The sequence below is a fragment of the Pempheris klunzingeri genome, chromosome 8, assembly GCF_042242105.1.
Source record: "Pempheris klunzingeri isolate RE-2024b chromosome 8, fPemKlu1.hap1, whole genome shotgun sequence".
Taxonomy (NCBI): Eukaryota; Metazoa; Chordata; class Actinopteri; order Acropomatiformes; family Pempheridae; genus Pempheris; species Pempheris klunzingeri.
In genome coordinates, this window is record NC_092019.1 from 14,485,646 (window position 1) to 14,500,895 (window position 15,250).

The 15,250-nt window shown below is 42.0% G+C and overlaps 1 protein-coding gene across 1 annotated transcript in view; it reads right to left on the reverse strand.

The window, feature by feature from the left end:
- Positions 1 to 15,250, reverse strand: part of kif13a (kinesin family member 13A) — a 39,576-nt gene that overhangs the window by 5,895 nt on the left and 18,431 nt on the right. The window contains exons 10-32 of the mRNA XM_070836201.1: positions 15,101 to 15,212; positions 14,785 to 14,997; positions 14,548 to 14,658; positions 11,435 to 11,569; positions 10,304 to 10,434; positions 9,936 to 10,022; positions 9,669 to 9,844; positions 8,698 to 8,917; positions 7,907 to 8,069; positions 7,579 to 7,722; positions 7,339 to 7,488; positions 6,820 to 6,984; positions 6,539 to 6,712; positions 6,266 to 6,417; positions 6,050 to 6,182; positions 5,728 to 5,874; positions 5,171 to 5,203; positions 1,617 to 1,716; positions 1,363 to 1,489; positions 1,216 to 1,271; positions 1,002 to 1,126; positions 226 to 402; positions 15 to 107 (exon numbers count right to left, since the gene is read on the reverse strand). Coding sequence (XP_070692302.1) covers positions 15 to 107; positions 226 to 402; positions 1,002 to 1,126; positions 1,216 to 1,271; positions 1,363 to 1,489; positions 1,617 to 1,716; positions 5,171 to 5,203; positions 5,728 to 5,874; positions 6,050 to 6,182; positions 6,266 to 6,417; positions 6,539 to 6,712; positions 6,820 to 6,984; positions 7,339 to 7,488; positions 7,579 to 7,722; positions 7,907 to 8,069; positions 8,698 to 8,917; positions 9,669 to 9,844; positions 9,936 to 10,022; positions 10,304 to 10,434; positions 11,435 to 11,569; positions 14,548 to 14,658; positions 14,785 to 14,997; positions 15,101 to 15,212 — 3,124 coding nt within the window. The remainder of the gene's footprint in view (positions 1 to 14; positions 108 to 225; positions 403 to 1,001; positions 1,127 to 1,215; positions 1,272 to 1,362; positions 1,490 to 1,616; positions 1,717 to 5,170; positions 5,204 to 5,727; positions 5,875 to 6,049; positions 6,183 to 6,265; positions 6,418 to 6,538; positions 6,713 to 6,819; positions 6,985 to 7,338; positions 7,489 to 7,578; positions 7,723 to 7,906; positions 8,070 to 8,697; positions 8,918 to 9,668; positions 9,845 to 9,935; positions 10,023 to 10,303; positions 10,435 to 11,434; positions 11,570 to 14,547; positions 14,659 to 14,784; positions 14,998 to 15,100; positions 15,213 to 15,250) is intronic.

The window sequence follows — 15,250 nt, forward strand, 5'->3', positions numbered from 1 at the left end:
AATCAGAGCTGTACCTTTGGTATGTTGGAAACGATCTCATAAGTCACACCACAGGAATAAAGCGTGTTCTTTAAGGACATTCTTCGTTTGAGACTCTGGGTGAAACTCTGTGGGTAACAAGTTAAAACCACGATGATGATCATCAAAACATAATCCATTGCTGTGAAACTTCTCTCTGCTCTGAGCTGACCTCCTCTGGTTGAATCTGATCCCTCTTGTATCTACCTGTTTATTGTAGATGTTCACAGCGACCCTCTTGCGGAGCACCAGTTCCATGGAGGCAGGGTGGCTGAGCTGCACTGTGGCTTTGATGATCAGGTAAATGCGTTCGTTAGGAGAGGTGACACGGTTGAGGTGGACAGAATCGTGAATGGATGAGTCCCAGGAGCACACCGCAGACACCTGGTGATTTAGAGGAGCCGTGTTTTATTAATGTAACTCCACAACTGTCGAAAGAGACAGAATCTGTGCCACTTGGCTGTATGTACACACAGAGACATGGATTACAGTCACGTAGGTGGGCTGTAGCTTGGGTCTGCAGCAGTTTGCTAATGAGCAAGTCACTATGAGCACAACTTGGAACAGTAAACAGGGTAGTGATTACTGTATGGTTAGTGCTGCAGCTCAACATCAAAGAAAAAGAAATTAAGATCACTTTTCTTTTAAAGGCTTGCTGCTATGCTTGATCCTGTGCAATTCTATGACTGTAATTGTGCAATTATGCACATGATTGTAAGAAATATGGTGCTCTGAAGTGCTCGTCTGTGAGTGATTATTTGAAAAAAGGACTTCTAGCAACAATTATAGTAGTAAAATCAGCTAAATTCAACACAGACCCTTTATGAAACTGCTTCTACCAAGACAGTTTTTTTTCTTTTACAAAAATAAAAGCAATGGAAAGGTCAGTACTTAGTGTTAGCACACAGTTTCACTCATCTCTTTAAGACTATGTTTCCCTTTTTTTGCCACAGGAGGGCAGTAGATTCAAAGCCATTGCTTACCTCCTCATCACTGTGCCTAATGATGGGCAGATAGAAGAATTGGCTTCCATGCTCCTTGGGCAGGATAGAGTTAACACCTGCAGCATGTGGGCCGGTCAGCTGCTCATTTACTGTCAGATTATCCGCTGGTGGCATAAAAACACGGTCAGTGTTTGTGCAGCCTGAAAGGAAGCTGTGACATATCAGCTACATAGAGGAGAGGGGTTTGCCTTACCATTTAAATCCAGGAAGAGTACAGGGATGTGAGCCTCCATTCCAGCAGGTGGGGTCCTACAACATTTAAATATGAGGTTAATGGTGAGAGCGTTGCACATGAAGTGAGTCTGACATGTGGATGGGGTGGGTTTGTTTGTGTTTTTACCAGTCTGCAGGAGCTCCAGGGATGCCACTGCCAGGTGCAGGTACCAGCACTGCGTTTCTCTCCTCAGTCAGGCCAACCCACTGCTCCACTAGCCGAGCCTCACGCTCAATATCCTCCTCTGATTTTTCTGGATACATAAATGAGGAGAGATACTTCATCACAATACTTGGACAAATATACTACAGACAACACACAGGAGCCACTCCACAGGTCCTTCAGCAAGTGGTAGCTGTAACATAGAGCGTAGGACTCACCATGTTTATTGATGATTTTCTTGATTTGTTCATCAAGGTATTCCCGACGTTTGATCAGGGCCTCTGACCAGCGCTCTCGAACACAGTTGAGATCTTCCTCCTGGAACCAGACAAGAGACCAGAATCAGTTCCACTTTGTGATGCAGACAATCTGCTGCAGTGCACAGTGAAGTGTTGACAAGATAAGGTGAGGGTGTCCAGGGATGATTTGTCTGAGGGAGCACCACAACTGTGCCTTAATACACCCACACAATTAGTCAAGCCAAGTGAAAGCGAACCCTGACATACAGTGGGTACGGAAAGTATTCAGACCCCTTCACTTTTTCCACATTTTGTTATGTTACAGCCTTATTCCAAAATGGATTAAATTCTTTTTTTTCCTCATCAATCTACACACAATATCCCATAATGAAGTGAAAAAAGTTTTTTAGAAATTTTTGCAAATGTATTAAAAATAAAAAACTGAAATATCACATGTACATAAGTATTCACACCCTTTGCTATGACACTCAAAACTGAGCTCAGGTGCATCCTGTTTCCACTGATCGTCCTTGAGATGTTTCTACAACTTGACTGGAGTCCACCTGTGGTAAATTCAATTGATTGGACTTGATTCTTTTTTTCACCCTATATCAACGACCTTCCAGAAGCATGCAAAAACATTCATATACAAATGTATGCAGACGATGCAGTAATATATACACCAGCAAAAAATACACAGGAAGCCGGTCGTATTCTTACATCTACAATGGCTCTAGTCCAAGACTGGCTTTCTAAATCATGTCTCCTTCTAAATACTAAAAAGACTGTCTGTATGATGTTCTCCAAACAAAACAATAAAACTACAAAATCAAATGTTTTTCTGAGAGGTGAGGAGGTCGAACTGGTACAAGAGTTCAAGTACCTTGGAGTGATTCTTGATTCCTCCCTCACTTTTAAAAGTCATGTTAAAAAAATGTCTAACACAATTAAATTCAGCTTACACAATTTTAAATATATCCGATCATCAATGACGATTAAGGCAGCTAGAATGTTTCTGCATGCTATGGTGTTCTCACATATCGAGTATTGTTTTACAAACTGGTCTCTCACAAATGACACCATACTCAGACAAATAGAAACATTATATAAAAGAGCATTAAAGATATTTGCCAGAAAGCCTATTTCGTACCACCATTGTCGTATTCTAAAGACATACAATCTCCTGACTTTTGATAACTTTAAATATTTTAAATATGCTTGTGCTGTGTACAAAATACTATATGGACTTGCCCCACCACCATTAATGGATTTTATTAAACCAAAGCGTGCTGCTGGCAGAGCCACTCGGTCTATGGTCAGAGGAGACTGTGACGTGCCCTACAGACGGACCACCTTTGGACAATCTGTTCTTTCAGTGAGGGGCGGTAATATTTGGAACAGCATACCCCTTCCCATAAGAGAATGCCCCACGTACAACAAAAAATAAAAACTGGCTGAAATCACATCAGCACTGTCCACACTAGAGCCCTGCAGGTCGTCTCTCATGTCTTCTTCTGTTTTCATGTCTCCTCATTTTGTCTTCTGTCATGTTTTGTGCTGCATGATCACCTGCCCATGCACCATTGTCTGTCTAGATGTTTTGTTAATATTTTAAAGGTTAATTGTGTCTACTATGTATATGAATGTGAACTGCTGGCATTTTACACCTTGCAGTTGAACAGTTGAAAAATAGCTTCCTTACGCTAATACTGGCACATTTACAGAAATATTCATTAATGTGTACCGTCCCTGTTAAATAAATAAATAAATGAAACCAAGATAGAACTATTTGGCCTGAATGCCAAGCGTCACGTCTGGAGGAAACCAGGCACCGCTCATCACCTGGCAAATACCATCCCTACGGTGAAGCATGGTGGTGGCAGCATCATGCTGTGGAGATGTTTTTCAGCGCCAGGAACTGGGAGACTAGTCAGGATAGAAGGAAAGATGAATGCAGTAAAGTACAGAGACATCCTGGATGAAAACCTGCTTCAGAGCGCTCAGGATCTCAGACTGGGGCAACGGTTCACCTTCCAACAGGACAACAACCCGAAGCACACAGCCAAGATAACGAAGGAGTGGCTTCGGGACAAGTCTGTGAATGACCTTGAGTGGCCCAGCCAGAGCCCAGACTTGAACCCCATTGAACATCTCTGGAAAGACCTGAAAATAGCTGTGCAGCGACGCTCCCCATCTAACCTGACAGAGCTTGAGAGGATCTGCAGAGAAGAATGGGAAAAACACCCCAAATGCAGGTGTGCCAAGCTTGTAGCATCATACCCAAGAAGACTTGAGGCTGTAATCGCTGCCAAAGGTGCCTCAACAAAGTACTGAATAAAGGGTGTGAATACTTATGTACATGTGATATTTCAGTTTTTTATTTTTAATACATTTGCAAAAATTTCTAAAAAACTTTTTTCACTTTGTCATTATGGGGTATTGTGTGTAGATTGATGAGGGGGAAAAAAAGAATTTAATCCATTTTGGAATAAGGCTGTAACATAACAAAATGTGGAAAAAGTGAAGGGGTCTGAATACTTTCCGTACCCACTGTGTGTTCCCAAACCTGAGGTGTTAAAGGGAGATTTCTCCACATTTTATGTGGATGTCCAATCAGTGTTGATGGTAAATGTATCAATTGAAGCAATAAATACCTCAGTGACTGCTATATTGAACAACAAAGCTGAGTTCTGCTTCCAGAGCTGTGCCAGCAGTGTACAGCAGTGCTTGTACGTCCGTCAACACTAATTAGACATCCACAGAAAAAGTGGCAAAATTCCCCTTTAAAAATCCAAGCCTTTAGGCATGCTTTTTTGGTTGAAAAAACAATCATGTTCAAATTATGGTCAAATTCTAAAAACACACAAGCATAAAACCTCCCTTTAACCACACTTCAACTTACACACATGCATTCACACACAGGCACTTACAACAACACACATGCAGTCACAGCCACCCAAAGTCCTACCTGGATGTACAGCAGATCACTCAGTGAGGGAACCACAGAGAGCAGATTCCTCTTTGCAATGTCCACAGTAACCAACAGACCTCAAAGCCAACCATATTACATCTCTGATGTCTGCACTCTTCCACCATGCAAAGTACTGTAAATCATGCAGCCATGCATTGCCTGTGTGATTAAGTGAGGCTTATTATCCCTGCAGCTCTTCAGTAGTGACAAGCAAACAGCAGCATTAGTGCGCGCAACCTGAGGGGAAAGGCAAGAGAGAGCAGGACAAGATCCCTGGGAGATAGACTTCTGACTGGGAGTTCAGCCATGGGTGGTATTTTGCATACAGGGCTGCCAAAGAACGTTTGGTGTGACTGATAATTACAGCATCAGAAATCATCTGCATGTGCAGCTGCTGTTTAATAAAGCACTCATTTGGTTGGTAGAGGCACAGCCCTCTGCCTCCTGCCTCACATGCCCTCAGCAACAGGCCTAGTCGCAAACACACGATCAGTTGGTTTCCTTCATGCTGCAGAATGAACTACAGGGGAGCAGCAGGAGGAGACTGAGCAGGGGGGGGTACCTGATAACTATCCACATCGTCTTCCACCTCTCTCTGGCAGGAGAGAACACACTCAGTCAAATGTGGGGAACAGCTCATATTGTAGCTTACCATTCACTGCTAATGTAACTTTCTAAGAATCCCAGTGATGTGAAAGAACAATTTGCATCCATGTTTATATGCTTTTGAACAATGAATGAATAAAAAATGGATTCCGTGACTAATTTGCTTTTATTCAATTGTCGCTTCCTTTCTACATCAGGGCACATCAGTGCATGATAACAGAACAAACACAGTACTAATGAGTTTCTACATTCCTTGGCCTTGTTTAGACTCACTGCCAGCTATCTAGATGAACCAGTCATGGCAAGAAACCAGAGAAGCACTAAACATACTTTGGCTGAATCAGCATAATATTGAATATCGCTGGCATGAAGCAAGCATACTGTTCCCAAAACACTGTTCTATTTTAATGCAGAATCTGTAACATACAAGTCATCATGCTATTTTTGTAATAGGTTCATAGAGTGACTGGTGTGTGAGTATATGCAAAAAATGAGTATTTCTGTTTCACAGACCTGGTAGCTGTCAAGTGGTCTCTGTAGTTTGGTGGAGCGAGCAGACACACAGCCAATAGAGACGGACAGCACAGCCTCCACCAGCAGAGGCAAAGTGCCTGAGTTTTGGACCGGCTTCACACACACCTGCAGCCTCCTGGAGTGACCCTGCTTGGACAAAATCCCCATAATTCAACATGCTGCTCCCAGCGCTGCACTCAAAGTGCAACATGTGCAAAGCTGTTTAAAATTATACAATTAGCTATGATCCTCTTAAGTCTGTGTTTGATGTAGGGCAGCCAGTCTGACCTAAAGGGAAACTTGCTCATAGTTTTTCTCTGACCTGTCGGAGTTGGAAGACTCCTCCTGTGCTGATATCTTTTCCAGGATGCAGCTCCACAGATGAGTACTCTCCCTGCTCATTCAGCTCCTGGATGGAGGTCCACAGCTCGATCATGCGAGACACCTCATTCCACCTAAACAGCCAAGATTAGTGAGGTATGAAATGTCAGCCTGTGTGTGTCTGTATGCGCAAAGGTCTGACTGCAACATGTGATACCTGTCTCGGAGCGTCTGGGTCTTGGCCTCCAGTGCGTCTAACTCCCACAGCGATCGGCCATTCCCAGCACAGCGGTGACCCCATACCTCTATAGCCAGCGCTCCATCTGATATAAACTCCAAGAACTCATCTGTCACATGCACAACGTAGTCCTGCACAAAGAAATGTTTGAGACAAGTAAACAATAAAGGAATGTAAAATTCCCATTAGTGCTTTGAAATGAGGGACTAACAGCCTTAAGTTGAAACAAACCAGCATCCCCCCCTCAGTTACCTTGCAGTGATCAAACTGAACAGTAAATTGGGCATCTGGGCTTCGAGGGGAAGGTCTGTCTGGGCTGACCATGGGAGGAGCCACAGTGGGCTCGCCATGCTCCCAGAAGGTGTACTGACAGAAGACAAAGTTGGACAGGTTGAGTGGCAGACCTGTAGCCTCCCTGATCCGCACCTGCAGCAAAGAAACAGACTGAGTTAGTGAGCAATGATGTACTGTGACAGTCATCATTTTGTTCTACAACAACACGTCCCAGTTATATGCAAAAAGAAGCCTTTTACCCTGCAGGTGAGCCTCTTGGCCATGTGGACGATCTCCCCATTGGTGTCCATCACCTCATAGCAGCTGCTCTCACTGGAGTTCTCTGATGAGTCGTCCCCTCCGGACAGCCGCTCTGGTACGGCTCCACTGACTCTCATCAGCTCAATGTGCAACCTGCCCGCTACCTGTGCACACAGGCCAAGGACACATCAACTCCCCCGTTCAAAAAAAAGACGTCCCAAAATGTATTTTATGACCTACTGCCTTTACATGCTGTATGCATATGTCTAACCTTTTTAAAAGTGGATTTCTGATTTTTTTTGGGACTTAATCATTTGTATTTCTTTTTTTTGGAAGTATTACTTACAAGCTTAATCATGTGTATGTCTACATTTTTTAGTGATGAATAATAATTTCAATTCTCAATGGACCTGATGTAATAATAATTTTAGAGATCTTAGATCTCAGAGATCTAAGAGCTGCACTATGAATAATTTATCAATGTGTTAATCTGTGTGTGTGTGTTGGCGTACCCTTACCTCTCCCTGTTGGCTGATGATGGGGACAGCATATTGCAGTTTGACATCATGGAAAAGGCACTCCAGAAAAATGTTGGCCACTCCTATCAGGTTGTGGTTTTCTTGCGCCTCATAGAATGGGTCACAGGGATTACTGTTTGCCTTGTTACACTGAAAAAAACAGAGGAGCTCCTTAATAATCCAATTCATTTAAAAAATAAATCTTTCTACTTATTCTACTTATCTTTTCCTGTTTCTTACCAACTCCTCTGTGCCTTCCTTCCAGTCTCTGTAGTGGTCTCTCATATCTACCAGTTTGTTTTCCAGCTTCTCAATGGTCCACACCTGGGTCCCCTTCCCTTTTCTCCGCACCTGAATGGCTGGCTCACTCACTATCGCTCCACGCTGCACAAAACAGGTTAACAACTTCTTATACACCTCTTATATTTCAATAACCAGTCACACCATGAGATTTTATGGCTAAAGGCTTAAACCGATGCCAGTAAAATCTGTACCAATGAGATATCATATCCCCTTGTAAGGTGATGTGGTGGTGATGGTGTGATTGCTGGGGGTTCAGAGGTCTGACCTTGCGGTTTGCGCTGAGGTTGGCTGCAGGAATCTGAAGGGTGACCTGATAGTCAGTCAGTTTGTTCATCTCCTCTGCCAAAAAGTTGGCTTCTCGCACCAAGGTGTTGGCTTTCACAACCTGCTCCCTGAGTCGAGAAAGGCTCTGACGAAAAAGCTCATCCCTGACAGACAGACACACGCACATACAACAGAACACAGAGATCATTCATTCAGAGCTGAGTTACTGATTGACTAAAGCTTGATTTGAATTTTTTTTTTTTGATATTTTAGTAGAAGAGTCACTGATTTTCAGCATCTCAGATTTGGCTCTTTTTCTGGTATTTTCAGAAACCACAGCAGCTCAAGCCAACAAATTGGAAATGACACATCAGTAAAAACTCACTCAGATCAGAGAATAATACAGCTACAATTAGGTATCGATTTTACATATAACAGCTGACTGCTACATAGATGTGCAGAAGGGTCTGGTTTCTCTCAGTGAAGTACACAATGGTGAGATTGAATCCTGCTTAGGGTGACTTTATTTATTCCACATTCCTGCTTACTGTCTAGATCTGATCTCAACTCCATATAACAACTTGAACTCGGTGATAAACCTGCAGGAACTTACGAAACAGCATCAAACAAAACCTCTGTGAAATATTTTGCCCCTTTAAATGACTCCATGCTTTAAAAAATTGAGGATTTTCTGCACATTTGGCTGCACATGTTCATATAACTGGGTATACCTAATAAATACACAGGAGATATAAAAAAGTTACACTGTGTGTGCAAACTTATTCCACTAACCGCTCTTCTGTCCACAGTCGCAGCTTGCTGTGAGGTGTGTGTGTCGGGAACGTAAGGCGGTCACTGCTGCTGCGGTGGTGCTGTGGTGTTTTCTCAGGAGACAGTTGTTGCCGTAGCGACTCCAGCTCTCGTTCATACATCATCCTCTGTTCCTCCAGAGCTGTCCGCTTCTCCTCCAGGTACTGCTTCTCCAGCACCTGGACCACATTCTGCATAGGGTCTACACATGAGATACAGCACATTTCACAATCCAGTACATACGTCTTGTGGATTGTTCACTTACAGGAGCAGCTCTGAGCAAAGCGTCTTTAGTAAAGGAACAGGACAGCACGTGTGAGAACAAACCAAACAGTAAAACAGTATATCAATAATACTTTTTCCACTAGAAGTTGTGGTCTTGATAGTAGATTATTTTCTTATTGTAATGTGTGTTGTTGCCGACATAAATAATGTTAGATAGAAAATGATTGTTTGTATAATGATTTAGTAGATCAACCAGAGATTCAACAGGCCCATAGGAAGAAGACAAAAGTTTTGTTGGGCATTTAAGTGACTCCAAGTGAATTGTCTTACAATCATTGTGTAATCAAAGGATAAATGAACAATGAATCTAATCTTTACTTTAAGCCCTAAATAATTGTCTCAGCTGTGGCAGTTGTCTTTTGTTAGCTGCTACTACAGCTACTACAAACATTTGGATTTTGCAGCAACAATGAACTAACCAAATAGTCAGCTGATTGCTGTGATTAACACTAAAATTGTCCATTTCTACAGTCAATATGAGGAGATAAACAAAGAGCAGCGTATTGTTTTACAATATTGGCATTTCTAAATTATGTCATTATTTGGTCAAAGTAGCTGGAACAACTTGAGGAGTCAGAAATCAAAGTGGAATACATACTGTATACAGCTGTGGCCTGCAAGCCTAAAAGACAATGTAAATTGCAGCACACAGATTATCCTAATCATACCATTAGACCCAAGAGTCTTCATTATGACCTCCATCTGGGCAAACTCATAGCTGTACTCCTGCTCCGACGAGGCCTCGCTGGCGGTCTCCACATCTGCCTCCACGAAGCTCTCTCTGGGAGAAGCTCTCTCCAGCTCCTTTAAACGGTCCCGCCGCTTTCGTTTAGGCAGATTAATCCTACAGAGCAACAGGACCTCTGATCAGTGACTTTTTAATGTCATGACTCCTCTTAAATTTCAATGTGGCCACACTATGACAAGTCTTATACCTGAAGAAGTGATTGTTGCCCCATAAGATACGATCTCCATGCCACAGGTGCACCAAGGAGTCAATCATTGTTCCGTTCACACAGGTCCTGTAGAAAACAGAGGAATTTAATTCTAATAATGAAGTTGTCAGATGGAATCATAATCTTCATCTTTAAAAAAGGAAAACTAATTGAGAAGGAACAATCTCTTTGTAGTGGGAGGGAGACATGGCTCTGATATCAAAGCGGGGAGCTCAGATCATAGATTCCTGTACAGTGAGGTCATGTGAAACACTGAGGTCCAGTCATCCGTGAAGGAGACAGACAACACAGAGAGACACACAGAGACAGATAGAGAGTATGTTGGAGGCAGTTGTATAGTAGCTCACCTGGCATTCCCTATGGGCATCAGGGTGACATCACCATCTGGGCAGAGCTCCAGGACGCAGTGCTCCGGCTGGATACCGATCCCAAACAGCTGTATGTCCTGAGACGTGTCTGCGCCCACACGTGTGTGCTCCTACACACAGGTGGAGGACAGATTTGGGAAACTTTAATGGCAGATCTGAAAGTAATTGCACCTTTTCCCAACTTCCAGGTCACTACCTTAAGAGCTAGAAACAAGAATAATATCATTTGCAAAAAATACATCTTAGGAATCTTAATTTTTTATGAAATTCAGGAATAAAACCAAAGAAAAAAGCAAGCCTAAGTGAAAAAACTTGTGTCTCTCTCATTGCAGAGTGGGCGTTGTTAAACATCCCAGCTTCTAGAGGATGTCCTACCCTGCAGCGAACTAACCCATTTCACTCATTCCACACTGATATGCCAGGCTGGCCGACAGAACCCAGACAAAGGCCTGTTGTTCTGTATGCTGCACAGCCTGCTTTCTCACATGGCTCTGCTCTTACAGGTCCAACTAACTGGCTGATTGTTCCACTTCAGTGCTTTGCAAAATCCAAAACTGCTCTTACTGAACTCCTCTCTGCTCTCACACAGTCATCAGGATCACTGAAACACATGCGCTTCGTTTCAGGGCCTCAGCTGATGGTACATTTTTCATTACATTCTTTGATATGTGGGGTATCAAGCTTGTGCGTCTGTGTCCTTAACGGTAATACTAATAGTGACTGAGTGAGTGACAAAGTGGCTTTTGTGATGGAAATCATCCCCAAAATGAGACAATTACTAAGAGAACTTTTAGGCTTCTGGATTTGTGACTTTTGCAGCCATTACAGACAAAAAATTACAGCATCTTTGCCACCAAGATCTTCCATCCATCCATAGCCTTCACTCGTATAATTGTTTTTAAAGTCAGAAGTGAGAATAAATGCATTTATCTGTTTATGCTATTTTTCCAGTGTGGTCACTTGGGACTTTGTAAAGCCACAAATAAGTATAAATCCTGATGCAGTAATGGCAAAACTTAAAAAGGCAGAAGGGTAACGATGATGATGAGGAATATCTGCGACAAGTTATCTTGCCAGTGTTGCATTATCATATCGTAAAAACTGCGTCACCTTCAGGTAGTAGACCAGTAGCTCATTTAGGGCAGGATCAGCATTCAGATTGACCAGGAAACACTTGTCTTCACCAACTTTAATCCCTGATGTCTCCAGTGAGATGCCCATGCTCTCCAGCTGCTTCTGACGTTCCTGTAAACATAGATAACAACAGTGTTTTTTTTTTTTAAACAATATCTTTATTGGGCTTTATATTATGAAATAATTAACAATATACTCAACATAAAACAAACAAAGAGCAACATAGTCCCCCCAAATAAATAAAAGAATGAAAAAATAAAATAAATAAATAAAAATAAATATAAACACACAGCATGCAGCTCAGCAATTCAGCACCACTGTCAAAATTAATTGGCCTTGTAACATCTGAGAAACTCAGTTAAAGGTGACCATATTCTCTCAAAATCCCCTTCTCTTCCTCTGACAATATAAGTAAGTTGTTCCAGTACAAAACAAGATGCCATCCCCCCCACCCACATATGTATTGAGGGTATGTCCATTTTCTTCCAGTATAAAGATATCAACCTCCTGGCCTGCAGGAGTCCGTGGTCGATGAGTGTTGACTGACTTGAAGTGAAAATACAGTTCTCTGGAAATATACCCAACACACACATCCTTGCGTGAAGAGGCACCCTCACACCAACAATCTTAGACAAAGTTTGTATGACTGATTTCCAGAACTTCTGTAATTTGGGACAGCTCCAAACACAGTGAAACAAAGTACCCTTCCCTTCTAGACATTTGCTGCAGGTATCTGGGATGTTGGGCGACCAACGATTCAGTTTGGTCGGAGTGATGTAAGTTCTCATCAACCATTTATATTGGAGGAGTTTCATCCTTGTATTGATTGATTGAGTTTGGGCTATTTAACATGCACTTTCCCAATCTACTTCATGTATATCCTCTTGAAGATCGGATCTCCATGCATCCAGCCTGTCAGTGGTGGTTTCCTTATCATGTGCCAATAGAGCTGCATAAAATAAAGAAATTTGACCTTTCAAGTTTTGGAGTGTGAGACTCTCCAGATGTGATAGCGGAGGTTCAGATATAATGTGTTTGTATTTTGATGATGATGAAATGTTTTACTTGTAAATATTTAAAAAAATGTTTCTTTGGAATGCCATATGTTTGACATAGTTGGTCAAATGTGAGAAGACTACCATCCTCATAGAGGTCTACCACCTTCTATACACCTTTATGTGCCCAAATGTTGAAACCTCCATCTGCTCTTCCTGCCTTGAAGCACACGTTGCCCCATATAGGGGAAAGACGTGAGATAGGAGGAAGATCACCAACATGTTGATGTGCCCTATACCAAATATCTATGGTATTTTTAAGAAAAGGGTTGTTTGTTATTTTCTTTAAACGTTTGGGATTTGCAGAGTAAAAATACAATTTTAATGCAAGGTTCGGTACTGATGTTTGTTCAATATTTACCCAGGCTGGGGGTGTCTCAGTTGAAAAGTAAAACGTAAGCGTAAGCAGCGTAACTGCGCAGACCAGTAATACCATTTCAGGTTTGGAAGTTTTAGCCCTCCTCTTTCATATGGCAAGTACAGCAAGCGAAGTCTCAGCCTGGACTTTTTGTTATTCCAGATGAACGCATTAAAGATACTGTTTACTTCATCAAAGAATAGTTTTGGTGGCGGTAGAGGGAGTGACTGAAAGAGGTATAAGAACCTTGGTAACACGCTCATCTTAATTCGGCCAATTATTGATAAGGGCATTATCCATCTATCCAGAGTTGCCTTCACTTTTCTGATCAAAGGGTCGTAGTTTCTTGCAACGGTGGTTTCAACATCAGGGGTAATTTTAATTCCAAGATACACAAATCCCTCGTATGCATTAATAAACGGGGTTTGTATGATTGGTTTTAGCCTTTCGTCCTTATTTAAAAATAGTATCGAAGATTTTGAGTCGTTCATAGTATACCCAGAGAACCGTCCAAATAATTCAATTTGTTGCATTAGGTTTGGTATGCTGGTAGACAGCTTTGTTAAAAAAACTATCAAATCATCAGCATATAGAGCCACTCTGTGTTCTTGTTCTCCTAAACGGATACCAGACAAGTCTGTTTGTTTGTTTGTGTTCGTATTGCCATAGCCAAGGGTTCTATAGCCAGTACGAATAGCATTGGTGACAGTGGGCATCCCTGGCGTGTGGAGCGTTCTCATGTAATTGGTTTTGAAACTATGTTGTTAGTTAAAATACTGGCAGTGGGTCCTATATACTAAATCTGAATCCATTTAAGAAAGTTGCTTCCAAATCAGAATCTTGGCCTGACGGGCATCCAGCGATAACAAAGCAGTATCCTTAGCATCAAATTTCTCATAAATTATATTGAAAACTCTTCTAATGTTGTGGAATCCTTGACGTTTTGGTACAAAGCCATTTTGATCATTATGAACCAATTGTGAGATGTAGAGGTCTAATCTTTTTGCTAAGACTTTACAAAGTATTTTAGTATCAACCCCCATCAGACTTATTGGTCTAAATGAAGAACATTCTGCGGGCGGTTTACCAGGTTTTAAGATCAGTGTGATCATTGCCAATCTCAGAGTGGGTGGGAGACTTCCATTTTGATAAGCTTCTTCATACATTTTAAAGAGTGGGATTATTAATTTTTCTTGAAAAGTTTTATAGAATTCAATCGTAAATCCATCCGGCCCGGGGGCCTTACCACTGCTAATATTTTTGATGGCCTGTGATATTTCTTCAATAGTTAAATCTCTGTCTAATTCCTTTTTTGAATCTTCTGCTAGGGTCTGGAATTGAACTTGGTCTAAGAATGTTTCCCGTTCCTCTGGAACTTGAGGGCATTCTGACTTATATAGATTTTGATAAAACTCTCTAAAGCTGTCATTGATTTCAGATGGGTCTACTGTTAAGTTCCCTGAAGAGGTGATTATACTGTTAATCGCTCTGTCACTCTGCATTTTCTTAATTCTCCATGCCAGGAGCTTGCCAGCTTTTTCTCTCTGATCATAGTAAGATTGCTTTAGCCACAACAGATTTCTCGCAGCCGCATCGGAGGATAGATAACAACAGTGTTACTGTACTTATAAATACGCTGAATTAGAATTGAGGTTTGGCAGTCTGTTTATACATACAGTGGCAATCTCCTCTGTTTTTCTTAGTTTCTCCTCCCAGGTAACAGTCATCTCCTGAATGAGTTTCTCAGACTCATGCAGTTTCTCCTTCAGCTCAGGAGCTTTCATCGACTGATGAGAACAATGGAAAAAACAGCATTAGTAAAATCTGGATCATCGTGTGATCGATGACAAATCTGGCACAAATTAATCCATCATTTGTGAGCCTCTTCGGCCCACCCTGTTCTATTCTCCCACCTCAGCCTGAGAGAGCTGAACTTTGAGCTTCTCCACCTCCTCCCTGAGCTCTCTGATGATCCGAGCATTGGGGTCTTCATTCACCACGGCATGGTTGACTATTCTTTTGGCTCTGTCGGCATAACGTAGTGTTGACAGAGTCTCCTCGTAGTTATCAGCTGCTGGACTCACTGTAGCTATCATGGCTGTCTTGCTGTTGCCGCCCAGATTGTCCTGAAGACAAGAAAACATGCCGCTAAATTTTTCCTTGTGCAAAAATCACATGTTCAATCACAGCAGAAGGCAGTTAGAAATATGAGTAATTTGTGGGTCAAACCTTTAGTAACCAGGTGAGGACCGAGTCTCTGTATGGCACAAACTTGGCCTTCCCCTTTCCTGCAGACTGATCAGCCAGAGCTGAAATCACACAGCCTAATGTGGTGAGAGACCTACAGCCATACCAAAAAAAAAAACAACCATTAGAGCC